Source organism: Desmodus rotundus, chromosome X, assembly GCF_022682495.2.
Source record: "Desmodus rotundus isolate HL8 chromosome X, HLdesRot8A.1, whole genome shotgun sequence".
Classification (NCBI taxonomy): Eukaryota; Metazoa; Chordata; class Mammalia; order Chiroptera; family Phyllostomidae; genus Desmodus; species Desmodus rotundus.
In genome coordinates, this window is record NC_071400.1 from 90,346,700 (window position 1) to 90,372,023 (window position 25,324).

General features: G+C 45.1%; 1 protein-coding gene across 1 annotated transcript in view; it reads left to right on the plus strand.

Annotated features, from left to right (window-relative positions):
* The window catches only part of MAP7D2 (MAP7 domain containing 2), an 84,706-nt gene that overhangs the window by 49,297 nt on the left and 10,085 nt on the right, over positions 1-25,324 (plus strand). Inside the window, exons 5-11 of the mRNA XM_045203193.2 lie at positions 732-830; positions 2,826-2,936; positions 7,654-7,805; positions 9,515-9,642; positions 16,800-17,053; positions 17,585-17,711; positions 24,928-25,180. Coding sequence (XP_045059128.1) covers positions 732-830; positions 2,826-2,936; positions 7,654-7,805; positions 9,515-9,642; positions 16,800-17,053; positions 17,585-17,711; positions 24,928-25,180 — 1,124 coding nt within the window. The remainder of the gene's footprint in view (positions 1-731; positions 831-2,825; positions 2,937-7,653; positions 7,806-9,514; positions 9,643-16,799; positions 17,054-17,584; positions 17,712-24,927; positions 25,181-25,324) is intronic.

Genomic DNA, 25,324 nt, shown 5'->3' on the forward strand with positions numbered 1-25,324 from the left:
ATGCTTTGTACCAATTGGCAGATACCTTTTTCAGATGTGATGTTTCAAACTGCCAAGCTTCCTGTGTATGCGTTTCTCATGAAGGTGATCTGTGCATTCCTTTTGCTAGCAAACAGCAGTGGGCACAATACCTGGGCTGTGAGGCAAAAGAAAAGCAGAGAAAACTGAATGCAGAGTCTGGTTAAGTGGATCCACCTGGCAAGCCCTGGGACCATCTGATTTCAGGGAAGGTCAATGGCAGTAGGCTAAGCAGCCACTGCAGCGTGACCTGCAAAGGCTGAGCAGCAGTTACCCTCTTAAAAAGGGGGGCTATGGATTTTCCCTCATTATTAATTTTTGTTGCTCTTTCGGTTTTGTTTCAAGATGACTTATTCATTTCATTATCTATTTCATACTCATTTTTACATTTTCAAATCTTTAAAGTGTGGATTGTTACTAACTAGTCTGGGTGGCTTTCTCCCCTTCGGTGTCTTACTTCTTGTCATTCTATTATGCAGGAGTTGTATACTGGCTCTGTCTGAAAGCATATGGGTTTACATTTATATTACAGTTTCTTGACTTTGCTATATTGTGCGTTTAACCTTTTATCAGTGAACATACTTTGTTTTTTTGTGTTTTTGAGAAGTCAACACATTTCAGTTACTTTTTCTAATTCTGTAAGTAGAAACTAAGTCAACCAGAAATTGGACTTTTTGTTTTACCTCTTTTTGCTCTGATCTTTTGCTGTGTAGGTGAATCAGAAAATACTCCACCCCCTCCTCTAGGTTTAGCAGCCAGCACCCTCCCTCCTGACCCAGGGACCGCTGCCGCCGCCGCTGAGTCCACCAATGGTATATCCGAGCATCACCATGCCATGGCATTTTGTGATGACTGTTCTGCTCACCCTCCTCTGTCACCATGTGTGTCTCAAGCACTTTTACCAGTGATTTCTTAGTCCGACCCCTTAGAATTTTGTTTCTGGCGATGTGAATGACATGCTCATATTTCTTTGTTCTTGTCACCGCAGACCTCTGCATGCCTTACGTCCTAGTGCCTGGAGACATTTCATCCTTAGCTCTCTGTCTTCCACCTTGAAAATCTTGTCAGTGTTTGACTTTTGTGCATTCAGACCTTTCACATTCTCATTAGTTATCGGTTTGAGCATTAAGAAGTGTTGTGTTTCAGTCACTTCTGGTTAATCACACAGAGTTCTGGGTGTTAATGCCGTGGGTTCCTGGAGGGGTATTTGGGAGGCAGTGGTAGGGAGTTATCAGTACTAACACTGGGGATCCAAACGAGGCAATCAGTGGGCTATCTTCTTGATTTCACCTCTGTGATAGGCCCTCTGCTTTGAATATAGGCCTGACAATTAGCAAAACGTTAGAAATTCAATCCATCTTTGGCTGGCAAAGGACAAACCAGAGGTGAAAGGGATGTACTATTTACCAGCAATGCAGAAGGTCACTCTAGAGCAGTAGGAAGAAATACCCTTGGTTTCCAGCATTTCTTTGACAAAGAGTAATATTTATTGCTCTTACTGAGTAGCAGAGGCTTTGCTGCATGTGCCAAGTGAACTGTAGTGTGGGCACTGGCCTTCCATGGACAGAGAATTGATAATTACCCGTTGGGAATCACACCCAGGGCCCAGGCCAGGGTAAGGCAAGTGTATTCAACTCAGGCACGCAATTTAAGAGGGCACCAAAAATCTTACTATGTCTAGAGAATATCAAATTTCTAAAGAACAGTGCCATCCTGAGCCATAGCAGAGCCTGACACAAAGAGAGAACTATGTACCCCGATCTGTATGCATGGCTTGATGTAATTTCCAATAGTTAATTTTTTCCAGAACATTAAAGCAGTTGCAGAAATGTTGAAAAACATTGAAATGTAAGTATAGTGAAACTCACATAATTTTAAGTTTAAATATTTTATTTATACCAAAACAGAATTTATCATAATTTTACTTTGGCTTAACTCAATTAAAAGATTTTCTAAGATCATCACTTGGTCAGAAGACATAGTCAAACATGGCAGTTCTCTCCCTGGAAAACATGACGAGAGGGGTAGATTTTGAAAATCTCATTGATGAGCTTGCTTCCTTTCAAGCCAGGGCACACATCTTTCCTTTTCCCTTGAGATCCAGTGTGGCTTGTCGGGCACTGTCTGTACCTCTCCATTTGCTGTACAGGTTTCATTTTAGAAACCACTCTGAACAACTGGAAATTAAGAACACCAAACATGGGACCACTTGTTGACATCCTAACCATAAGCAATCGTAACATTTGAGAAAAATTCACGGTGACCCCCATCTCTTGAGAAGAGGAAGAAACCAACTAGTATAGGTTGTTCTGCTGTAACCAGAGCTCCCTGATTTACAAATGACTTCTCTCTCCAACCTGAGCTATAAATAACCTTCAGAAAAAAGTCCAGTTTCAGCTCATGCAGACTCAGGCCATAGAAATTTTCTGGTGGTGATTTGTCTCTGAGTCCAGGTTCGCTGTGACTTCGTCTGGTCTGAATATACCAAATAAAAGCCCCTGGACACAAGGAAATAAGTGATTTCCTGGTGGGATTAGCATGGCTTTAGTTGAACAGTTGCGTGAGGTTGGATGAAATTGAAGAGAGGAACAGTTTAGAAGCAGAAGAAAACATTGTGCTTCAGACTGATGGCTGCTGGGGTCTGGGCATTTCTAGATAGGCTAGGTAGCTAGGAGGATGCTGGAAGCAGTGTGCTGTGTCACAGTGGCTTAGAAAGCATGTGGATAAGGACAGGAAGAACACTGGGGTATGTGTTTCTCAGTCTACAGTGGTGTGCGTACCAATGTCTTCGATGCATTTCTCTGCAGCACGTGACAGCTTGTCAACATCAGCAATACATTTGACAAAGCAGACGGAGAGTTCGATAAGTAAGCGCCTATCTTCATCCACCGTGGCAAAATCACATTCCCCACACCGAGGCAAGTGAGAATATAGACCTGATTTCTCCAGTTTTCTTCTTTCTGGTGTGAGCGTCTTAATGTACTTACTGTCAGTCTTTGTGAGAGCCCCCCTTGAGCCTTCTGCAAACACCTCTGTCATCCTAGTCCCGTGCTGTGAATGTGAGAGCCCCAGGGCCTCACTAACGGGAATTTCCAGTGGCACCCTTTCCAGCCAGTTCGTAGTTGTATAGAGACAGGAATGAATGTTGTTCTCCTTGCCTGAAAGAGACCGTTCATCTTCCACAGTGCATGCAGGAGTTATCCTGCCCCGGAAGTAATTGGCCAGTGGGCAGATGTGACCAGTAAAAAAGTAACTGCCCAGTTATTGATGTGATATTATTGGTTAGCCAGAAACAGCAGAATCGATGAGGCAGAGGTATATGGGAGACTTGGATGTGTGAAAAAAAACAGGCCTCTGCTACTGCCTGTGATTTGCAGGCCTCCCCAACAGTTGAGAACTAACATGAACCCTTTAAAATGGGAAGAGATTAGATGGCCTTTTCCGGCACTCTGCTTTGAGCTGGGAGAGGACCTATATAGAACATGTACCAGAGCTACAATCTGAATAGATTTAAAACTGCCAGAGTTCAGTAGAGGCTCAGATAGGTCACTAAAAGTATGAACTGAGACCTTTCAGAGTATATAGGTTAAGGAAGGTAGGGAAGCTCTCCATGCATCAAACATGTATTTTAAAGCGTCAACGAAGAGTCGGGTGCCAGTGGCGTATTTAACACATCAAGTCATCACCAAAGGGCCAGCGGAAGGATGTTTGTGACTTTGAAGAAGCGAGTGTCTCTTCCTGGTTGTTTTTCAACGGCATTGACCTTGCATCTCCAGCACAGAGGTCTGTCATGTGTATCAGAGGCCTCTAAGTGTCAGCGTGGCTGATCTCTGATGTAGTTCATGGGTAAGCACTGGAAACCTTGAATTAATTAAGAGCTAGATAAGCAAACATCTATATGCTTTTAACCATGTATAGCTATTCCATTAGGGAATGGATTCCATATGTTTTCATGAATTTACGTGCTTACAAACTGATGTTGAATTCATATTTGCATTAATTAATATGAAAAGATATCACTGTATTATTTTGTTGGCAGCTAAAGTATCTGCTTGTGAATTATAAATTGAAACTTTTAATTCCAAAACCATTTACTGGTACTGGGTATCCAAAGAATACAAAGTAATGTGAAAGTTAATCCAGTACCTTATAATACATTCCAAAACCATCAGAATGACATTAAAGTCCCTGAATTTTGGATTATGAATATTATTGCTTCCTTTAAAGCTGATAAGCACTTAGCTATTTTCAGTTTTGTGCTTCTGTAATTTTGCCCTTATTTACATGGAAAAGTTATGAAAGGAACACATTAGCGAAATCAGAGTATTATGAAATATTTCTTTACAGAGGCCCTAAAATAAGCGTTATGTAGAAGTAATCCTTTTTTCAATGCTAGATCTACTTGGTGAGTAAATGGTTTCTTGAGTCCATAGTATGTCATGGGAGGTGGGCTAATTCTCTTACAGTGATAGAGGTAATACTGTAATAGCATATTGAATGAATGTTGGCACCGCAACACAATTAACGCACTCTTTCACACTCTAAATGACATATTGTTTTGTTTTACTATGACAGACTCCAAAGCCATCCTGCGCTAGAATATTTTTTTCCACATTCGTTCTACCACCAAAACGTTAATTTGCATCATGAGCTGTGTTGTTTTAAACATTTCGTTTCATTTTGTTGTTATTTTGCTTTTTAAAGTTTTTACCGCATTCCATTCCTCAGCTCATCGCATGCCCATTTCTCCCACGGTACTCTTTCCCCTTGCGCGACTGTTGGCACCCACCCAGTCCAGAAGCACCAGTCCATTCATGTTCGGTGTACAGTGCACAAAAGCAGGTAAAAGAGGCCAAGCCGGTGACACAAAGGAAACTGCCAGAGGTGGTATAGGTCAGCCTCGGAGTTATTCTGGAATGTTTGTATTTTGCTTCACTTTTGCTGGCTTTGTGGAATGTCTTCAACTATTACTAACATTTTCTACCCACCAGTGTTTTGCTATTGCTCTGTTTCTTTTCTTTCCTTCCTTTTTTTAAAAGATTTTATTTATTCCTTTCTAGTGAGAAAGGAAGGGAGGGAGAGAAACATTAGTGTGTGGTTGCCTCTTGTGCACCCTCTGCCGGGGACCTGGCCTGCAACCCAAGCCTGTGCCCTGACGGGGAATCGAACCAGTGACCCTTTGGTTCGCAGGCTGGCGCTCAATCCACTGAGCCACACCAGCCAGGGCTGTCTCTTTTCTTTTAAATGCCACATAGGCAATTGAGTTATTTTATCATTGCAGGCATGTGGATTAGGGAAAAATCCTTTTCATGAGCTATGGATGTTAGTGAGCTTTTATTAAGAGACGGCTTGGCAAAGTAGCCTTTAAACCACAATCTCTGGAATACTGTAGCCAGCTCTACCACTTACTATTTTGTAACCACTTTAGATAAATCAATTAACCTCCTAGGTCGCAGTTTCCTCATTTATAAAACAAATTTCCTAAATTTTCATGAGGATTACATGAGATAGCACAATGATTGGCACAGTAAGAGAGCTTAACAAATGTCTGGAGCCTCGCTACTCACGGGCTGGCCTGTGCACCTGCAGCATCACCATCGCCTGGGGGCATGTTAGGAAGGCGTCTGCAAACTCGGGACCCAGCAGACCTGCACACTGTAGCCTGAGAAACACTGGGCCATACCATCAAAGCCCTTCCTTGACCAAAGTGGGTCAAATCATCATGGCAAGGTTAACGAGGGATGGCGTCCTCTGTTTGCACATGTCCACATTAGGGTAGGTCTGGTCTCAGTTCCCCCAAGATAGTGTATTCAGTGAGATGTCATATGAATGACATATAGTTCTCTACCTAGTTCCAGTTGTTTCCAAGTAGTTGTCCTATTTCTGCAAGGAAGATATACGAATGGCCAATAAGCGCATGACATGCTGGTCAACCTAATTAGTCATTAGGAAAATGGTAATCAAAATCACAACGCAGCCCTGGCTGAGTAGCTCCATTGGTTAGAGCGTCGTCCTGCTATGCCAAGATTGCAGGTTGGATCCCCGGTCAGGGCACATACAAGAATCAACCAGTGAATGTATAAATAAGTGGACAACAAATCTCTCTCTCTCTCCCACAGCTCCCTCCCTCCCTCCCTCCCTCCCTCTCTCTAAAATCAGTCAATACAAAATATGTTTAAAAAAATAAGATAATACTTCACATTTTAGTAGCATGGCTAAAATTCAAAGAGAAAAAGGAAAATAAGTGTTGGTGAGGCAGTAGAGAAATTGCTGGTGGGAATGAAAATGGTGCAGTTGCTTTAGAAAACAGTCTGGCCTGGTCCTCAGAAAGTTCAACACACAGTTACCATATGACCCAGCAATTCCACTCTTAGGTAGAGAGCCAAGGAAATTGAAAACATATGTTCACACCAAAACTTGTACGTGAATGCTTTTAGCAGCATTTTGCGTTATAGCCACAAAGTGTGAACAACCCAAATGTTCATCAGCAGGTGAATTAATAAATAAAATTGTGATATATCCATACAGCGGACTATTATTCAGCTATAAAAAGCAATGAATTTCTGGTTCATGCTACATGATGAACCTTGAAAACAATGAAAGAAGCGAGACGCAAAATGCCACAAGTTATATGACTCCATTTGTATGAAATGTCTGGAATAGTAGTTGCTAGGGAATGGGGTGGAGAGGAGTGAATGCTTAATAGGTACTGGGGTTCTTTTGAGGGTGTTGAAAATGTTCTGGAATTAGACTGTAGTTATGGTTGCGCAACCTTGTGAATATACTAAAAAACACTGAGTTTTAAAAGTGTGAATTTTATGGTATGTGAATTATTTCTCAAACAAATAAAAAATTCACAGGAGGTAGGGATGTGTCAGGAGGTCCCCAAGACGACTCTGAGGGTCAGTGATTCTCTGGGAGAACTCAAAGCTACGATTGACCACAGGAAAAGGCTACAGAGCGAAATCAGCAAAGGGAAGAGGCACATGGGACAAAGTCTGGGGAAGACTAGGTATGAGCTTCAAGAGTCCTGTCCCAGGATAGTGACATAGGACACGTTCTCCCAGCAATGAGTTGTGACATGTGCCTAGGATTTTTACTGGGGGCTTGTCACGGAGGCACATACCCAAATTCCAGACTCTCAGAAGGAAAGCAGGAGAAGTCTGTTTGTACAAGCAGCTTAGGTACAGTGAGCTACTCTTCACTCCATGGTGAGAACCTGCCTGAAATCTAAGGTCCCATATGCCGACCAAGGGCCAACTTTGTAAGCAGGGCTTTCCAAAGGCAGTAGTCAGGCCTTCTTTGTTAAGTCTCTGTACACAAGGAAGTTGACATTTACAGAGGTTAAGTCACCTGCCCAAGGTGATCCAGCTCTTAGGTGATGGTGTTAGGTCTGTGTGGCTCCAAAGCCCAGATATTGAATTCCTGAAATGAGCTGGACTCTTGAACATTGAGTGCGGGAGTCTTTTACAGTGGAGTCCCCGCTGCGCATATGAGAAAAAGTCTGGTGGTGTTTTGAGACTGTGGATTGCCCATGCCGTGTTTTAACAGAAATGTGTTCTTTCCAACTCCTGGCTCATCCTACGTTTTCCTCCTGTGCTCCCTGTGTCTCTGGCTGCTATACTGTAACTCTAGTGTTACATACTGGTCCTCGTATCTGTGCTACCAAGCCTCTTCAATATCTCTACAAGTCTTCCCCTGCTTGGATCATTGATAAAGACAGTACACTGCCATCTGTTGGAGGAGACACTGGGAAAGCAGTCCCTGCAGGAGCAGAGACCTCTAAGGTATGATTATACCCACCACTCACCCTGAAGACACACTTCTTACCTCACAGTACGATCCCCCCTGCACTTGGCCTGTGTTGGACCTCTGTTTGTCAATGTCCAGGGACTGCTCAAGGGGCAGATTCAGTTGAAAATTTCACCCCACCTCTGAAAGTCATTTAACTTTTCGTACCTTCCTAAATCTTAGTGCCTTGGAGCAAAACCTTGTCCTCCTTACAGCCTGCCCTCCAGAGGACGTGAGTCAGAAGGAATGTTCTCAGTGTCCTCTCTCTGCTTCTTTAAGGGCATCGGAATCTGGGTCAGTCTTGCCTCGACAGGCAACCAGAACTGAGGTTCTAAGCTGGCCTTCGTTCACAATCACTCTAGACCTTATCAGCTTAAAACAAATGTGTACTACCTCACTGGTTCTTTGGGTCAGAAACCGAGGCTGGCTTAGTTGGGCGCTTCTAGTTCAGGGTCTCTCATAAGGGTGCGGTCACGATAGGGGCCAGGGCTGCAGCCACCTGAGGGCTTGGCTGGGGCTCTTCTGGGCCAGCACACTCACATGGCTGTTGGCATAAGGCCTCAGTTCCTTACTGCGTAACCTCTCCATAGAGCTACTTGAGTGTCCAAATGATATGGCAGCTGGCCTCCCACAGAACAAGATACCAAGAGCACAGGGGAAGCTGTAACACATTTATATGCCAGCCTGAGATGGGGCACAACATCACTTTGGCAAGTCACTGAGACCAACCCACAGTCAGGGACACAGGGGTCGGGCTCCACTTGTTGAAGGGAGAACACCCAGTGATGTGTGCACTTATTTTAAAACCGCCACCTTACTGTACTATCGAGCATTTATTTTTATAACGCCATGTTTGTTTTTTAAATCCAGTGTGGCCCTGCAATTCTCACACGAAAAGTGAATGTTTCAGACCCTTGGCTTTTATTGTAGGGTGGATTACTGTGGAAGGAGGCCGATGTATGTGCGTGTGGGGACCAGGTGAGGGTTTGCCACAGAAAAGTGCAGTACAGAGAGGAGGGGCCACCCTTGCGGAGCGTCCGCTGGGGACCAGGCACTGAGGCCCGTGTCTCCAGCCTCCTGCAGAAGGAGGCTGAGGGGAAGACATAGAGGGGTGGGTGGGGCCCCAGGGTCCACTGTTATGGTCCACAGCTCACTGTCTTGGGTGTTATAACTACAGTTGTACCCACCTGCAAGTTTTTGTAGTGATTGTAGATCTTTGTACTCTTTCCAGTTTCTATATACAGGGGTGGGGACAAGTAGGTTCGCAGTTGTGAGTACGTGAAAAAGAGTTTATTTTTGTATTATTATTTATTAATGATCGAAATTATTTATTTGGATTATTTGCCTCATTGTCATTATAGCATATCCTTACTTATGATTTATCTTTTGGGTGATGATGGCTATTAATTTAACCTACTTTTGTTAATCCCTGTATCCAGGACCAGAGTATGGTTCTGCTGTTTGCTGTTCTCAAGATGACAAGGACAAGGAAATCTTTGCATTTGGAGGCTGAGTTTATTTTTTGTTTAACTGAGTCACCTAACTATGGTGACCTCACGGTGCTTCTCTGCAGATACTCCTATTGCGGGAAGCACTATAGCTTCAGATAGGTCCTTCTGAAAGAAAGTTGTGCATTGCTTCCATCTGGGGTAGTTTTAGAAATTGTAGTTGTGGGTCATGGCGTCCTATTCTGTGTCTCCTACAGATGGAGAAGATCAAGTGGGATTCACTAACATCAATTTCTTTTTCCGACGAGAGCACTGGGTCCCTTGTGAAAATAGGCGATTCTCCCAAGGGCAATTCTAGGAGGTCATCTTCTCTCGTGACAGGCAGGTAAGCATCTTTCCCCTTTGTCACAGTTGTATGGTTAAAAGAGTTTGGAGGTGCTCCATGCAGGGTGGGGTGTGCCTCCTGGATCCCCAACTCCTGCGAGGCATGGCTGGCCCTGAGACGTGAGCAGGAAAAATGCTGGATTTACCTCCTTCTCTCTCTGAGTATCTTCTGGCTAAATGAGAGGCCCTTAAGGGGTCCTGTTGCCTGGTAAATATGGGACTCTTGCTTACCGAGATGATCCATTCAGCATTTCCTCTTCAGGTCCATCAGTCCCTTTCTGTTTTTCTGGCATTGTCCTTTCTCCTTCAGCTGCATCTGGAGTGAAGTGATTCATTCTGCTTGGGTCTGTCTCATTAAAAGAGGCAATAATTTGTTGACCGCCATAAGTAGTATGATTATTTATAGTGAAGCCCTTTTTTATTTTAAAGATTTTATTTATTTATTTACTTTTAGAGAGAGAGGAAGGGAGAGAGAAAGGAAGAGAAACATCAGTGTGTGGTTGTCTCTAGCGTGCCTCCTTCTGGGGACCTGGCCTGCTACCCATGTGTGTGTCCTAAATTGGGAATCAAACCGGTGACCCTTTGGTTCGCAGGCCAGCGCTCAACCCACTAAGTCACACCAGCCAGGGCTGAAGCCCTTTTTTAAAATTAAGAAGTGGGTGAACTCACCAGTGAAACTGTGTAACTGAAAAACAAATTTACACTGTGCAGCTCTATCTTAATTCATTAACATAGTTTACTGATAGTAACTGACAAGAATGACTTAGTAAGTAACAATCCAGCAGTGGAATGGAAACATCTTCCATGCGACTGAGAGAGGAAGAGAAATAGGATTTTAATTTGGGAAAATAGGAAACTCTTTATAGAGAGAGAATCATATAAAACTTGCTCAGTGCATCGGTTTGGCTCAGAGAATGTAGGATAAGACACAAATTGAATGAACACTTGGGAATTACTTTAAAATACTTCAAGGTGATAGCAGCTCTTATTTCTAATTTGTTGCTTTCTACCAGAGACATTTTCACTTTTATTATTTTACTCAGAGATCACGATGGTTTATATAGACTACAAATTCCTGCTTTGCTGCATCTGCCTTCCATAGTACATAGCTAAATGAATAGCATCTTGGTTTGTTGATTTTTTAAGCCCATTGCATCCTTTCTGTGCTTGTATTGCCTGCTTTTGGTTATGGTATTGCTGTCTTGTAAGCTCTTAACTCTATCAGGTGGTCTGTAAGGTCTCTATTTGTTTCATTTCTGAGTCTTCCATTCACACGTCACTACTCTGGTGATAGTTTGGGACACTGGCATTAACAGAGCGAAAAGCCTGTTCGCATTGGGATTTTTCCAGATTCTTCCCCCTCCCTTTCCAGGATATTGATTCATGTTCTCTGCCTGGATAGTAGCTGGCAAGCTTCATCATCATCATCATCATCATCATCATTGTAAATTTCACTAAGATGAACGAGGGGTTGCTTTCCGTCTCTATAGAAAAAGCATTCAGCTTTTGGAAACAAGCTGTCAGTAGGCTCTGTGCTATATCTTTAATGCTACAAGGATAGGCTTGTTTTAATAGTGCAAAATGGAAGGTAACATAAGTATTCTCAGTAGGGCATTGCTAAACAAATTATGATACATCCAAATAATGGAGTACTATACAGCCATAAAAAGCCATGAAGAACAATATGTAATTGCACGGAAAGGTGATCAGGGTGTTGTTATAAAGTGGCATGTGGAACATGGTTCCATTTTTATCAAGTGCACTATTTTCCATATTTATGAATATTTCCTCAAGATGGATTTCAGGCACAGGGTTAATAAATTATTTTTAAAGATTGATAGATATTTAATAGGCATATGCCTGATCACATGGGTGAATGTGTATATATGTGTATACAGTCAATGGTTCTTGGGGCAGTGAGGTCTTTTATCCATCCCCTCTGTTTCTTTTGCTTGTATTTGTATTTTCAAAATTATCTACAAAAATCACATATTGCTTTTGTATTACCAAAAACGGTAAAGGGCATTTTGTTTGCCAGCGTTACAGAAGAAGTTTAAAGCGGTGTTAATACTGATAAGGACAGGACTTGGCATAAGGGCAGAATTTTGGCAGGTGATGTGCTGGGAACATGGCTTTCCAAGTCCCATTGGAGGTAAGGGCGCACTGCCACTCTAGATACGACTCTGTCTGGGGGTGAGCAGTGAGTGGCAGCATTCTCTCTTCCTCCCCTTGACCCAGTGGGGATGTCAGGTGCCACGGTAGGGGTCCCAGTCTCTGAATCCTTCTCTACATTTCAGTTTTCTGTGCTGTTTGTTTAAAGTTGAAAGTTGGCAGGAATCCCACTGGAGGGATGTCAGCTCCTTCTCAGTGCATCATATCAGGAGGCCAGCATGTCAGGTGGTTACATTCTTGGTGATAGAAACCTTCATCACTGTGTTAAGGTGGTATCCACAGGTTTGTCTAGTATAGAATTGTTCTTTTCCTCTCTGAGAAGGAATAAGCTATGACCATAAACATAGATTTTAAAGAATGCCAGCCAAGACCTGGCTGGTGTGGCTCAGTTGGAGCATTGTCCCATAAACTGAAAAGTCACAGGTTTGATTCCTGGTCAAGGTACATGCCTAGGTTGCGGGTTTGGTCCCTCGTTGGAACCAAACCCATAACCTAGTATGAAAGGTAAATGATAAGATGTTTCTCTTACATGTCTGTCTGTCTGTCTCTCTTCCTCTCTCTCTGTCTCTCTGTCTTCCTCTTTCTCTCTTCCTTTCTCTCTCTTGAATAAAAAAAATAAAACTTAAAAAAAGAAAACATTGGCGGACTTGTGCCGACGACGCCACAGGGTGCTCCCATGCGGTGCGTGGGCTGTGTTCACTGTGCCTGGACTCAAGGGGCTTTGGATAAACTAGAACTAGATTCCAAGCCGTGGAGAAAAGAAGTCCTCTGGGGTTCTGCTTTGCAGTACGCTCATGTTCAGAAACGTGACAACCCTCTCCTGAGAGTTATTCTTGCTGCCCTACTTACAGAGGTGTTTGTTCATGTTTTCTACAGTCAGGAACCTTAAAATGTTACATGAGTCTCGTTTGCACACCAGGAAAGCCTAGCTCTACTACCCCAACAAAACTTGTAAGCCCCCTTTGTTGGATTTGTTAAACCACTTTGGGTATTGAACTTTTAAAAATTAAAGTAGAAGATCTATTACAAAGCAAGATGAAGAATCAGTGACTTGCGTGCCAGCCCTGGCTGTGTCATCTGTTGACATCTCTTGGGAAAGGTCATTTCAGCATTTGGGACTTAGGTTTTCTTATCTAAAATATGGTTAATAGTAATTTCCTACCTACCCCGCTGTGTTCTCGTGGCAATCATATAGATCCTTATTAAATAGACGAGAGCCCTGACTGGTGTGGCTCAGTGGATTGAGCACGGACCTGTGAACCAGAGTCACCGGTTTGGTTCCCAGTCAGGGCACGTGCCTGGCTTGTGGGCCAGGTCCCCAGTAGGCAGTGCACAAGAGGCAACCACACATTGATGTTTCTCTCCCTCTTTCTGCCCCCCTTCCCCTCTCTAAAAATAAAATAAATAAAATCTAAAAAAAATTAAAATAAACTTTAAAAAATAAATAAATAGATGAGAAAGTACTTAAAAACAAAACTCTATGAAAGCACAGTGAATTCCCCTTGATTAATTTGCATTTAATTTCTTTCATCAGCCAAGATACTTATTTCTAGGAAATTGGCAGGAGGATGACTTGGCAAAACTTTGTGTGAGGACCTTGAGGGTTGCGAGGCTCACATCACCGCCTGGTTCAAGATGGCCAAGCTTAGTTAGGTGCCTGGCAGGGGACTAACGTGTAGGGAAATGAGCAGACAGGATGAGCAGAAAACTCCAAAGATAAGCAAATAAAATAGGAAACACCTAAGATTTTCTTCAGTGTTTTGGTCACTCGTTAGTAAAAATAAAAAGTCGATGAGTTGCTTGTACTTCTGTAATTTGAAGGGTGTATGTGTCTTCTCTTTAATTTTCTGTTTATTAAGCAGGAGCTGGGTTAGGGGATTATAAACAGACTTCTTAATGTTTTGGGTTGTTTTCCAAAATAACCCATCCTTACTTCCCAGGTAGAAATTATCTTTAGACATGTGCTCATGGATAATTGGCCTAGTTTTATTTAGAATAATAGTGTGCGGTGTGAAGACAACCTACGTGACTGTTATGTTAAAGCGAGTGGAAGCAAGGCTGCCTGGGGCTGAGCCTACCCGAGGTGTCAGAACCTCTCCATCCAGGCCAGTCCTGCCTTTGCTCCCTGGGATTGTAATCCTACCGCACATTGCCCTTTGCGTGCTCCAGGCTCACTGATGGAGGGTATAGCTTCATCACGTTCTATGCCCTTCTGACGGTGAGCTATTTAAAACCAGATCCAAGGGGTCATTTTGGGATTCAGATGCTGGCGTTCTGCTGCTGTGGGCTGTCAATGGATTCAGGCTGCAGCCAGTTCTGGCTTCCTAACTCCTTCCAGTCCAGCCCTGTGGCCCTTATGGTGAGAGCTGCGTCTGTAGAAGAAGGGGTGCTCATCCATCTACCTTACAGGCCCCCAGGGGTGTGGCTTGCTGCAGGCAGGTCCAGTGACAGCACTCGAACCTGCCCAGCACTGATCAGAGAGGAGGAGGAAGGCAAGGAAGAAGAGCAAAAGGCTTTTTGTCAGTCTTTCTAATACCAGCAATTGTTATTTCATGTGTTAAGGTAGGAATGCTTAATGGAGGGGAAGCTCTCTCCATAGGCATCATCTACCATAAAATAGCGCTCTTTCCATCACCTCTCTCCAAATCCCAAATCCAGGGTAATTCTTTGCCATTCCCTGGCCACACCCTGTGGTTAGACCAAAGCCGCACTCAGCAAGCACACAATACTCCAGGGAATGGGTGACTCATTTTGATCTTCACAAGGCATCAGACCTGGTCCCTTGAGACACCCTGCTGGCAGTTATGGCAATAGTACTGTCCTGGACAACAACGTGTAAGGAGTGCGTTGCTCAGCAAAAGATCGCCGGCCATATGTTTGTACAGGTGATTTGAGCCTAAACACGGGGTTTTTCAGCTGAGTGGAAAACTGTGCTCAGCAGAGCAGTGTCATCATGACGGGGCAGGGCTTGGTTTCCCCCGGCACCGTTCCTCCTGGTTTTGCGAAAGTTCGTTCTTGTCTGTGTGGAGAATTCAGATTTTTTGGATCGTATATTTGATTAACACAGGTAGCTATTGAGTGCTTACTCTGTGCCAGTTCTAAAACCAATACTTCAGGTGACCCCAGGTGACCCCAAACTGAGGCTTGACCACCACTGCAACGTGGAATAGGGCTGCATTGTGAGAAGTGGAGTCAGGGAGATGGAGGCTCAGGCTGCAGCTCCATGGCCTCCTTCACCTTGCTCAGCCTGGTTTCCTCACCTGTTAAGTGACCCTAATAGTAGTACCTGTGTCATACTGTGTTTTCACAACTAAAAGACACCCGTATACACAAGTACGTACACAAATTTGTCTACACACCAGCACAGTGGCCAGTGTATAGACAGCACCCAGGAAGCATGGACCCAGTTTTGGGCCGTGGGTGTTAATGGAAGTCTGAGCTGCAGGTCATGCAGGGAGGGATCAAGTGTGACCCTGTCTGTTAAAACACACAGGACCGTAGTAAGTACCTCTCCAGCTCAGGCTCTCAGGAAGCCCATGGGAGCATGTCGAAGTCACTGGGGATTCCCACTGGGGATGAAGGGGATTAGGACACTGCCCCTTCCGCCACAGCAATTATACTCTCCGCTTTACACAAGCAGAATGGGAGGGAGACCCTGTACACATGTCTCCCTTCAGTACCTCTCAGCTGGGGGGGATCTTGCCCCTGAAGGGACATTTGACAATGTCTGGAGATATTTCTGATTGTCACCACCTGGGGGGGGTGTGGAGCTTGCTACTGGTATCTAATGGGTAACCTGCGCCTTGAACACCCAGGGTTCCCCAGGGGCCAGGGCTGGCCCAGTGCACCTGGGATGGGCCTTCTTCCACCAGACATAAGACAAGCTCCTGTATTTTAACAAAACAGTGTTTTCCTGGGTAGAAACAGGCTTGTCCTCCCGTTTTACATTTTCCTTATAGCAACAGAGCTTCTTTTAAACCTGAAGACCTTCCAGAAAGATGCCTCTTCTCCCCACTTGTTGACTGACTTTGTTCCTCAACATTTAAAAAGTAACCAGATGTCAATTATATCTCAGTAAAGGTGAAATTTTTTTTTTCTTTAAAAGGAATCAGAGCCCTGGCTGGTGTAGTTCAGTGGATTGAGCACCGGCCTGTGAACCACAGGACCACCGTTTCAATTCCCAGTGAGAACACATGCCTGAGTTGTGGGCCAGGTCCCTAATAGGGGGGCGCTTGAGAGGCAACTACACATTGATGTTTCTCTCCCTCTCTTTCTCCCTTCCCCTCTCTAAAAATAAATAAATAAAATCTCAAACCAAAAAGGAGCCAGGAACCGTTACAACATTATAAGCCAGGTACAAAAGAATAAATCCCATATGATTCCATTTCTGTGAGGTATCTGGAATAGTCAAATTCACAGACAGAAAGCAGAAGGGAGCAGGTTGCCAGGAGCTAGGGAGGAAGGAATGGGAACTTAGTGTTCGTGGGATCAGAGCTCCCTGGAAGGGCGGCGGTGATGGTTGCACCACAGTGTGAATGTGCTTAATGTCACTGAACTGTGCACTTAAAAATGGTTAAGGAGGTAAATTTTATGGTACATGTCTTTTGCTACAGTAGAAAAAAGGAGTTGGCTTGTCCATTGCTACATCCTAAGCCAGATCCAGCTCCGGTGTCCATCTAAAAAGAAGTGGTGGGAAAATGCCTGGCACTCCATCTTTATGTTGTCACCCAAGGGAAGTGAAATTAGGACATGGTGTCACCAAATGGGCTTCCTAAAATGTTGTCCCTTCCACCAGGGACATCTTACAGATACCATATGTTCCTGTTAGGATGATAGTGTTCCTGGGACTTCTGAGTGTATGCTAAGCCTTACATTTGCTCCTCTGAAAGGATGAAATTATTCAACTTTTTGGAACCAGGTGTCTTAGGAACAGAGTTCCGTGGTCAGCTGCAGTAATTATCTTCTGGCATATTTTTGTTTTTTCAGGACCAGTGTTAAATTATGTCCAAAGTCCCTTCTAAAACTGTCAGAGCCAGAGCCTTTTGTGAAGTACCGTTTAGCGGCCTTTTCCAGAGAGGAAATACCCAAGGTGAAAGAGCAGAGCAACAAGGATCGGGAAGGGAGCCTGGCTCAGCGATCAGGCAGCGTACTCAAGGAAGAAGACCCAAAGAAGGACATAGTGGATGAGCATGTCACCGAAAAGCAGGGGGCTGCAGGAAGGAAAGCTGAGGGCACTACAGGTAGGCTCTTCTTGCTGACACCAACCCAGCCTCAGCAGTCCTGGCCGATTCGCCCTCTGACCTGATCCACAATCCACATGGGAGTCTTGTGTTTGAGGGAGAGTGGGGAGGGGGTTTTACCTTAGGCAGCTGCATGCCCTGTGCTCTCTCAGGCTTGCGCATTGCCCCTGAGTCCTTCCCCTTAGTCTCCTGAGTGTCTCCTGCTGCACTAAGCCAGCTTCAGCACTTCCCACAGAGAGGCTCTTCCTTTAGTCGTATAAGCAGCCATGAGGGATGCAGTGAGTTCAAGATGGGCGCAGCAATGGTGGCTGCTGTGGGACTTACTAGCAACCCTGTCTTTCCTCCCTGCCTTTCCACTGCTCTCCACTGTGAGGGTTATAGCTGCCCGTTGCAGCGTCTCTGTTCAGTGGCTAATTGTGCCAGTCCTGTAGCATTTCCCATCACCCACTGGGTAGGGTCTTTCAAGTGGCAGCTGCCCTGTGAGTGCAATCACTTTATTTCCCGTGATCTTTTCCTCTGGTGCATCTTCAGGGAAGCCTACTGCAGGTACCACCAATGCAGGGGAGGCCTCAAAGATCCTGGCCACAAAGAGACGACAGGCCCGGCGGCAGAAGGAACAGAAAGAGCCGGAGAAGATGGAAGGGATCCAGCAAGACAGGTAAGGGGATGCCCAGAATTTTGTCAAGATCTCATGCAAAAGTCTGTGGTGGAAGAGCAACTGGCCTTTCTTTCTGGAGTTGTGGAATGGACAAAGCCTCAGCGGAGATCTAGGTCTGCCTGGCAGGTGTTGAGAGACTGCACCTTTTATTAGATGTCATTAACATCAGTGGAACTTTGCTCTTTTCAGACAACCGGGAAACTCATAGCTCCTGGTCTAAATGTTACCAGCAGCTTCCTACTATCCCCTTGGACTATAGGACCAGTCAGGCCTTGCAGAGCCATCAAAGGGGTTTGAGCTTTATTTAGAGAATGAGATTGTCCCTGAAAATACAGGAGGTTCTGGATGTAAGGGTTTTGATTCTGCTTCCTGAGTCATGTCCCCCTCTCAAATGATCCTAACCCCCACCCCCACTTGAGAGAGAAGAGGGGCTAGCAGGGGCTCCTGGAGGGGTTGGAAGCTGACCTCATAGTCCACGAGCTATGAGGTATGGGACTCCCACCCTGGAGCATGACAGAAGACTGGTCCCTAAACTTGGGAGGCTGTCCAAATCATCCCAGAAATGCACTTGAAAACACACTGGCCCAGGCCCTGTCCTGCCTCATCAGCTCCCCAAAGTTTGAAAACCTCTGCATTGTTAGTACTGGGCACTTGGTCAAAATATAGACAGCCTGCCTTTTCGGACCTTTGTATTCAGAAAGGAAGGCATGTTGAAGGACAAGGTAGATTTTCTCTCTAAATTGATAAAGGAAGCTTTTAGGATAATCACAGAATGCAATCCAATACTATTTAGAGAATTAACATGACAGAGAGCAGCACTTCTAGACCGGCACTGAATTGAGAGTAATAAATAATAGAGTAGTATTCTTGAGCCTGAAGTGACCTTGACAAGTCTTTTGTCTCTGATTACAGGTTTGATGATTTATTTTTTTTTCAAGTGGTCTGTGTGTGCGTGTGTGCAGGGGGAGGTGTTAGGTAGGTCTGGCTGGTTCCTTCTTCAAACTCCAGATTTTTCTCTGGTGATTTCCCTATCTCCAGCGGCAGGTCTTTCTGTTGAGTAGTGTGCGTGGGCCGGTTTGGGTGGGCCACAGGGCATGTGAAGGGAGATCGCAGGAGATGAAGATGAATCCGAGGACCTTAAATGACAGGCCTTGGTGATTGCAGGCCCTGATCAGGTGAGTAATATGATTGTAGCTCTGTGCTGAGGAAGGGGAAGTTCTTTACCTGCCAGCAACTGCCTTCTCTCCCATTTTCTTTACAGCTCAGCTCCTGAGAGAATTGATTATACTTCCTCAGTAGTACTAGCCACATTTCAAGTGCACAGCAGCTACATAACTAGCTGCTATGGGCAGCACAAGCCTCTAGAACATTGCCCTCATCATAGGAAGTTCTATTGGATGGCACTTAGAGGCCCTATTGTCAACTGCCTTTTACTTGTGCTTGTGTGTGTGCCGCATGCACCTCAAATCGAGCTTTTTCAAAGTAGGCCTTATTATCTTTCTCCCAGACTTCCTTTTCCTTTCATAAGCTCTCCGTCCTCGTCTTTGCAGACACCCAAATCAGAAGTCCCAGCCAGCTCTCAGCTCTTCCCTCTCCTTCCCACTCAGTGTCCCATCAGATGTCAGGTGCATCCAGCCTACCTCTTTAGCATCTGTCTCCTGTCCCTTCCTCTCCAGTCCATCCTCTCCTCTGAGCTCCAACCTCTATTGTATCTCACCTGGACTGTCTGTGCCATCCAAGCTGAGCTCCCTGCTCTAGGTCTCCCAGATCTTGTCCACTCTTCACACTGTGTCCCCAGTGGCTATCCGCACATAAGTGTCATTGTCATGCTCCTGTTCGTTAACGAGCCAGTGACTCCCCTGCCTACAGGATCCACCCAAACCCATCCGCAAGCTTTGAAGGCCGGCCATGACCTGGCCACCACCTCCCCCCCCCACCTCCAGCATTCCAGACACCGGTGTGCAGAGTTCCCTGCCATGCCCCCACCATGCGATCCCATACTTCCGCTTTCCTTCCCCCTGCGTGGACTCATGCTCCTTGCCAGGCACATCTTTTCTCCAGACTCAGGTCAAGCCTAGCTCCCTGTCTGCAGCCTTTCTGCATGTCTGCACCTGGGAGAGAACTGACCTCTTCCCATTTTCCCTCTTCCTGAGCCCAGCTGTTGGGCTAACACAGACTCATCTGTTCCCAGGCCCACTTCCCCCTAGTAACCACCTTAAAAGGCTGAGGTACACTCCTTGGGTCACCGATGCTGGCGCTCAGTACATGTACAAGGAAGGTAGAGAAGGAGGAAGAGGCCCAGCCAAGCCACCAGTGCATTTGTGGGCTAGGAGAAAGCGAGCACTAACACAGTATGGGGAAGCTAGACCTGGAAAAGGGAATGTGAGTTCATATTGGTGGTCCAGCTACAGTCTGCGGACTTGCACAACCCAACAGAAGTGAGTCAATTCACAGTTGATGCTGAGGTTTGATTCTAAAGACTTAGGAGAACAGTAGGACCAACAAGTGATAAAAGAAGGACAGAATGTATTAGTTTTAGAAGGTAAAAACTATCAAGTTGATTCTAGATAAACTTAGTTGAAGATACATACAAAATGTTGAGGTGATTGGAAATAGAGTTGACACCTGGGGCCTAAATAAAAATGAGAGTAATACGCTTGACCCAAAACCAGTTTTCCTCTCTCTTCCCAGACTGTGAAGCTTTGCATAGCACCACGTGGGAGGTGAGAAAGCACCAGACAACCTGGGGCTGGAACACAACGGATATCACTTGGAATAAGATCATCCCATGACTCTTTGGTGCTTACAGTAGTCAAAGCCAGACACAAGCAGTTGCCAAATGCAAGAATCTAGAGCAAAATAAAGACTCTTGAGTCAAACCATGGAAAGCCAATTATTTGCACAAACTGGTGAGGGAAATGTCAAGGATGAGACTATTCAGAACAGAAGGGCTGACAAGAGTCCAGATAGCTGGGGCCGAGGATGCAGAGCAAAAGCTTGTCTGTTCACCACTAGTGGTGACATCAGGATTCTCTTGGAAGCACACAGAGTAAGGTGTAGCTCCTGGGCTTGTGGGTGGCTCAAGATGTAAATCAGGATTCTTGAAGTTGGGGCAGGGAAGCCTGGAGCCCAGGTCCACCCCGGGGGGCGGGGGGGGGGGAAGGCACTGACGGAAACTAGCAAGCTAGAGCTCTTACTATAATTCCAAAATGGAGCCTGTTAAGTCACATTAAGCAGTTAAAATAGCCCTGGCTGGTGTGGCTCAGTCAGTTGTTAGAAGGTTGTCCCATACACCGAAAGGTTGTGGGTTTGATCCTGGGTCAGGATGTGTATGAGAAGGCAACCAGTCCATGTTTCTCAAGACAGAGAGAGAGAGAGAGAGAGAGGTAGGTAGGTAGGTATTTATGTATATATAATCTCTTTCTCTCTTTCCTTCGCCCCCTGCCCTCCCACTCTCCCTCCTTCTCTTTCTAAAAAGAGATGAAAAAATGTCCTCAAGTGAGGATTGAAAAAAAATTTTTAAAAGAGGCTAAAATAGCCCTGGCTGGTGTGGCTCAGTGGATTGAGTGCTGGCCTGCGAACCAAAGGGTCATCGGTTCGATTCCCAGTCAAGGCACATGCCTGGGTTGTGGACCAGGTCCCCAGTTGTGGGTGTGTGGGAGGCAACTGATCAATGTTTCTCTCACACATTGATGTTTGTCTCCCTGTCTTTCTCCTTCCTATGTCCTCTCTTCAAAAATAAGTAAAAAATACAATTTAAAAAAAGGAGGCTAAAATAGCTGCTAGGGGCCCACACAGAAAGACATTTAAGTTAGGCAGCCCCCGTGATCAAGGTGGCCATGTCCACACAAGAGATCTTCCTGCAGCTCATACCTGGTGCCTCTCTGGCTGAGCCTCCAGGGGGTCAGCTGTTAGGGAGAAAGATGGGGCAGGAAGGACCCATCCAATGTGGGGATGCAGGTGGCGGGCATGGCAGCAGCTGAGGCAGGAAGGAAGAGCCTCCTCCACACAGGGCTGGGAAGAGGTCCTCACAGGAGGGACATTTAACCCTGTCTGTACATGCAAGACATGTTGAGGCTGACAGAAGGCTATTGATCTTAGTGGTTAGGACAGGAACCGAGATTTTGCAGGGAAACTGGAAGCGGTGGAGACCTAAGCCAGTTTGGAAGAGGTGAGAGGGCAGAGGCCCTGACTGTCAGCTGGATGTTAAAAGAGGCCACGCGTGGATGGCGAGAGCGGTTTGGGACGCCTGAGACCTGAGTGTTTTTGCAGGCCATGGAAAGGTCCGTATAGGAGGGTGAAATGATGGAAGGAAGACACAGAAGAGTGGTAGGAACACGGTGCGGGAGAGAGTGGAATTAATAGCACTAGTGGTGGCATCTACACTCCTTTGTCTCTAAGCAGAGGAAAAAGGGGAAAATTTATGAGTAGCGATGCAATCGAGGAGAAAACTTTAGGCAGCTCACGCGCGGTGGCCCCAGGCTTCTCTGTGAAGTAGACAGTGCTGCCATCAACTAAGGAGGACTGTGAAGACTGAGAAAAGGTGGTTTGGACTGTTTGTACAGGCATCAGGGGAAGGGATGAGGCCAAAACGCTGGAGTGGCAGCTGAGGCCCAGGGACAGATGACCAGTCAGCTTTGTTTGGGCCTTACTCTAACCAGTGTTGGCAGCCTAGGAGGACACAGGTGCTCCTGGGGTCACCACCTAGAGCTGGAATTGGGCAGCAGCATGGACTCCATGCTATCCCAGAAGGGCTCAGGAGGGGATTGGAGGCCTTGGGGCACAGGGCAGAAGGAGCAGGCACAAGTGACTGCACCGTGCTACCCAAGACAGGTCAAGAGAGAAGGTGGTGGAGGACAGGGTGACAGCAGATCATAGAATGTGAAGTTTAGCATGTTAAAGGTTAAACTTTTTTAAATAAAAACTTTTAACCACTTAAGTAAGAGAGAATAGTGAACAATTCAAGGCTGAACACGTGTCAGGGATGTGGGCTAAGGGTAAAAGGGTGGGATGGAGGGCGACATGCTACAGACTATGAGTTCAGCGAAGACCCTCACCAGTGGCTGGTGATGGGCATAAGGATGCATCTGCTGAGTGATGACCATGGTGCAGTTTTCTGGTACTTTCTACATGGTGAGGAAGGGGGGTGGGTTTGGGATAGTTGACAGGAACAAGGACAGACAGGGTGACAGAACTGTACACGGGTCTGGTGAACTCAGGAAGGAACTGGGTAACCACGATAAGGCCGATGGGGTGGGGGCAGCTGCAGCAGAAGGGCTATGGGGAAATGACCAAATCCATGTTCTCTCTGGTCCTTTAAGCAGGGAGAGTAAGGATGTTTATCCTTAGAGAGGATATTGAGGGACTAAGTTTCACACCAGCAAAGCCAGTTCTGGGGGAAGCAGAGTGTGGCAAAGGGATGGAATTTTGTCTGTAATAGGAGGGACAAGCAGGGGCTAGTGGACCTGTGCGGAGGAATTTGTGTTGTGGGTGATTATGGAAACTTAGGGGTCAAGAGGATATGTTATTTGCTGTGTGTGTATGCCCTGGGCACCTCTAAAGTCCTCATGGTAAAACGGGAGATAACAGAGTGGCTTTTCAGATTCTGAAGATAAAGAGAAAGGTGAAGCAACCTGGGCATTTATCCACACATAACATATCCTTTGTGTATTAACTTATCCGGGACAGCCGGCTCCTTAGAAGAGATGAGGACTGAAACAATGCTCTGCTTAGCGTCTGGATGAATCTTGTTCTGCACACGTCCGCTTGTGATCACCCTGGACTGGGTGTACTTAGTCAGTTACGAGGAATCCGAGGTTTCCAGAATATCTGTGAATGACTCCAGGTGTTGCAGCCATGCTTGTAGGCACTGCAGCCTCTGCTCCTCTAGAATATGTTGACCACATACTGTTATAGTCTTAGGCTAAATATTGTCTGCACATATTTCTTTGCCTTTTAAAATATCTCTTTTCTGACACAATTCCTGGACTCGACCATTAGGATAGAAGGATCTTTTTGTAAGTCTCGATCTTCTTATAACAGTATAACAGCATCCAATAAGTCAGTGACCCAGGCTTCCAAATAAAGGTAGTTTCTGAAACACATACAGATTTATAGATTTACTTCAAAGGTTGGAGAGAGGATGCATTTTAAATTATAAGACAAACTAGCATTTGGGAATCTGCCCAGAGCCAGGCATTGGGCTGAGTGCATGCCACGCGTTATCTCATTCAATTCTCACAGTGATGTCACGGAGCCAATAATATAACTATTCCCATTTTTAAATGGGAATCTGAAATGTTCAGTCACTTTCCAAGGAAGGGTCATACTGTGAGTGGCACAGTCAGAATGCAGTCTTGGTCTTGCCCATATGTCGCACTGCAGTCAGGAACACACTGCAAGGTGAGTGTGATTACTTGCATTTTTCCGTAGATGAGGAAGGGGGTGTATGTGTGAGCAAGAAGCACATTAGAAATGTAGAAACATAAAGATGAATGAAAAAGAAAAAAAAAGAAAGAAATGTAGAAACAAATGCTGAGATGTTACAGAATTTTCCCTCACTGCTCAGAGCTCTTTATTAGCCCATCACCAACACTTCATCTGGGGCTCCAAACTGTCCAAATGCCATTTAATTTTATATGGCAAAGAATTAAAGCTAGAACAGATTTTTAAAGATTCCCAAAATAAACAGAAAATAGATATTTTAATTTCTGTGTTAAATGTTAAGTGTCTTTCGAGCATTTCTTCCATTTGCTGCTTCGGAAGTCATACAGTGATTAAAACCCAAAGTGAACTTTTTGAGCTCATAGTGACCGCTCAGGTTGCTGTCTGGCACCTTTGGGGCCATGGAGACACTTAGTGTGTTATAGCTTAAGTTGGTTTTAAATACTTATTTTGCTTTGTTCTTAAAGAATGGTCATTAAATAAGAATGATGGGGCTGTAGTCGTTTGTAGATTCACTGGGGAACACCTGTGCCTTCATTACAATATGTTCACAAGTCAATACATCGTTACTTTGTATAACAGAACGTAAAGTCAACCCTGGTTAATATTTTTTTGTAAGTACATGGGCTGGAGTGGCTTTCTGGGAAGGGTGAGTCTTGAAGTGCATGTGTCTCTGACTGTCGTGCACTACACCGTCCTGTCAGCACCTGGTTCTTTGGCAGTTTGCCTTTTGAGCGTCCTTGTCTTCTAACAACAGTTATGTTCTCAAAAGGCTGGAGAGAGAGGAATTGGAAAGAAAGGCAAAGGAGGAGAGACTTCGCCTAGAAGAGGAAACCCGTAAGCAGGAAGAGGAAAAGAAGCAGCAGGAAGAGGAAAAGAAGCAACAGGAAGAGGAAAAGAAACAGCAGGAAGAGGAAAAGAAAAGAGTGGAGGAAGAGGAGGCCAAGAAGAAAGCCAAGGAGGAGTTGCTGTTGAAAGAAAAGCAAGAAAAGGAAAAGCAAGAAAAAGCCATGATTGAAAAGCAGGTACTGTCTGTGTCTTCATATAGACGTTCCCTAAGGGCCTTAGTTTATATTAGGTAAAATTAGTTAAATTTGAATGACTCATAATATTTACTTGAAGTATTTTTTAAAAGGTTTATATATATTTATTTTTAGAGAGAAGGGAAG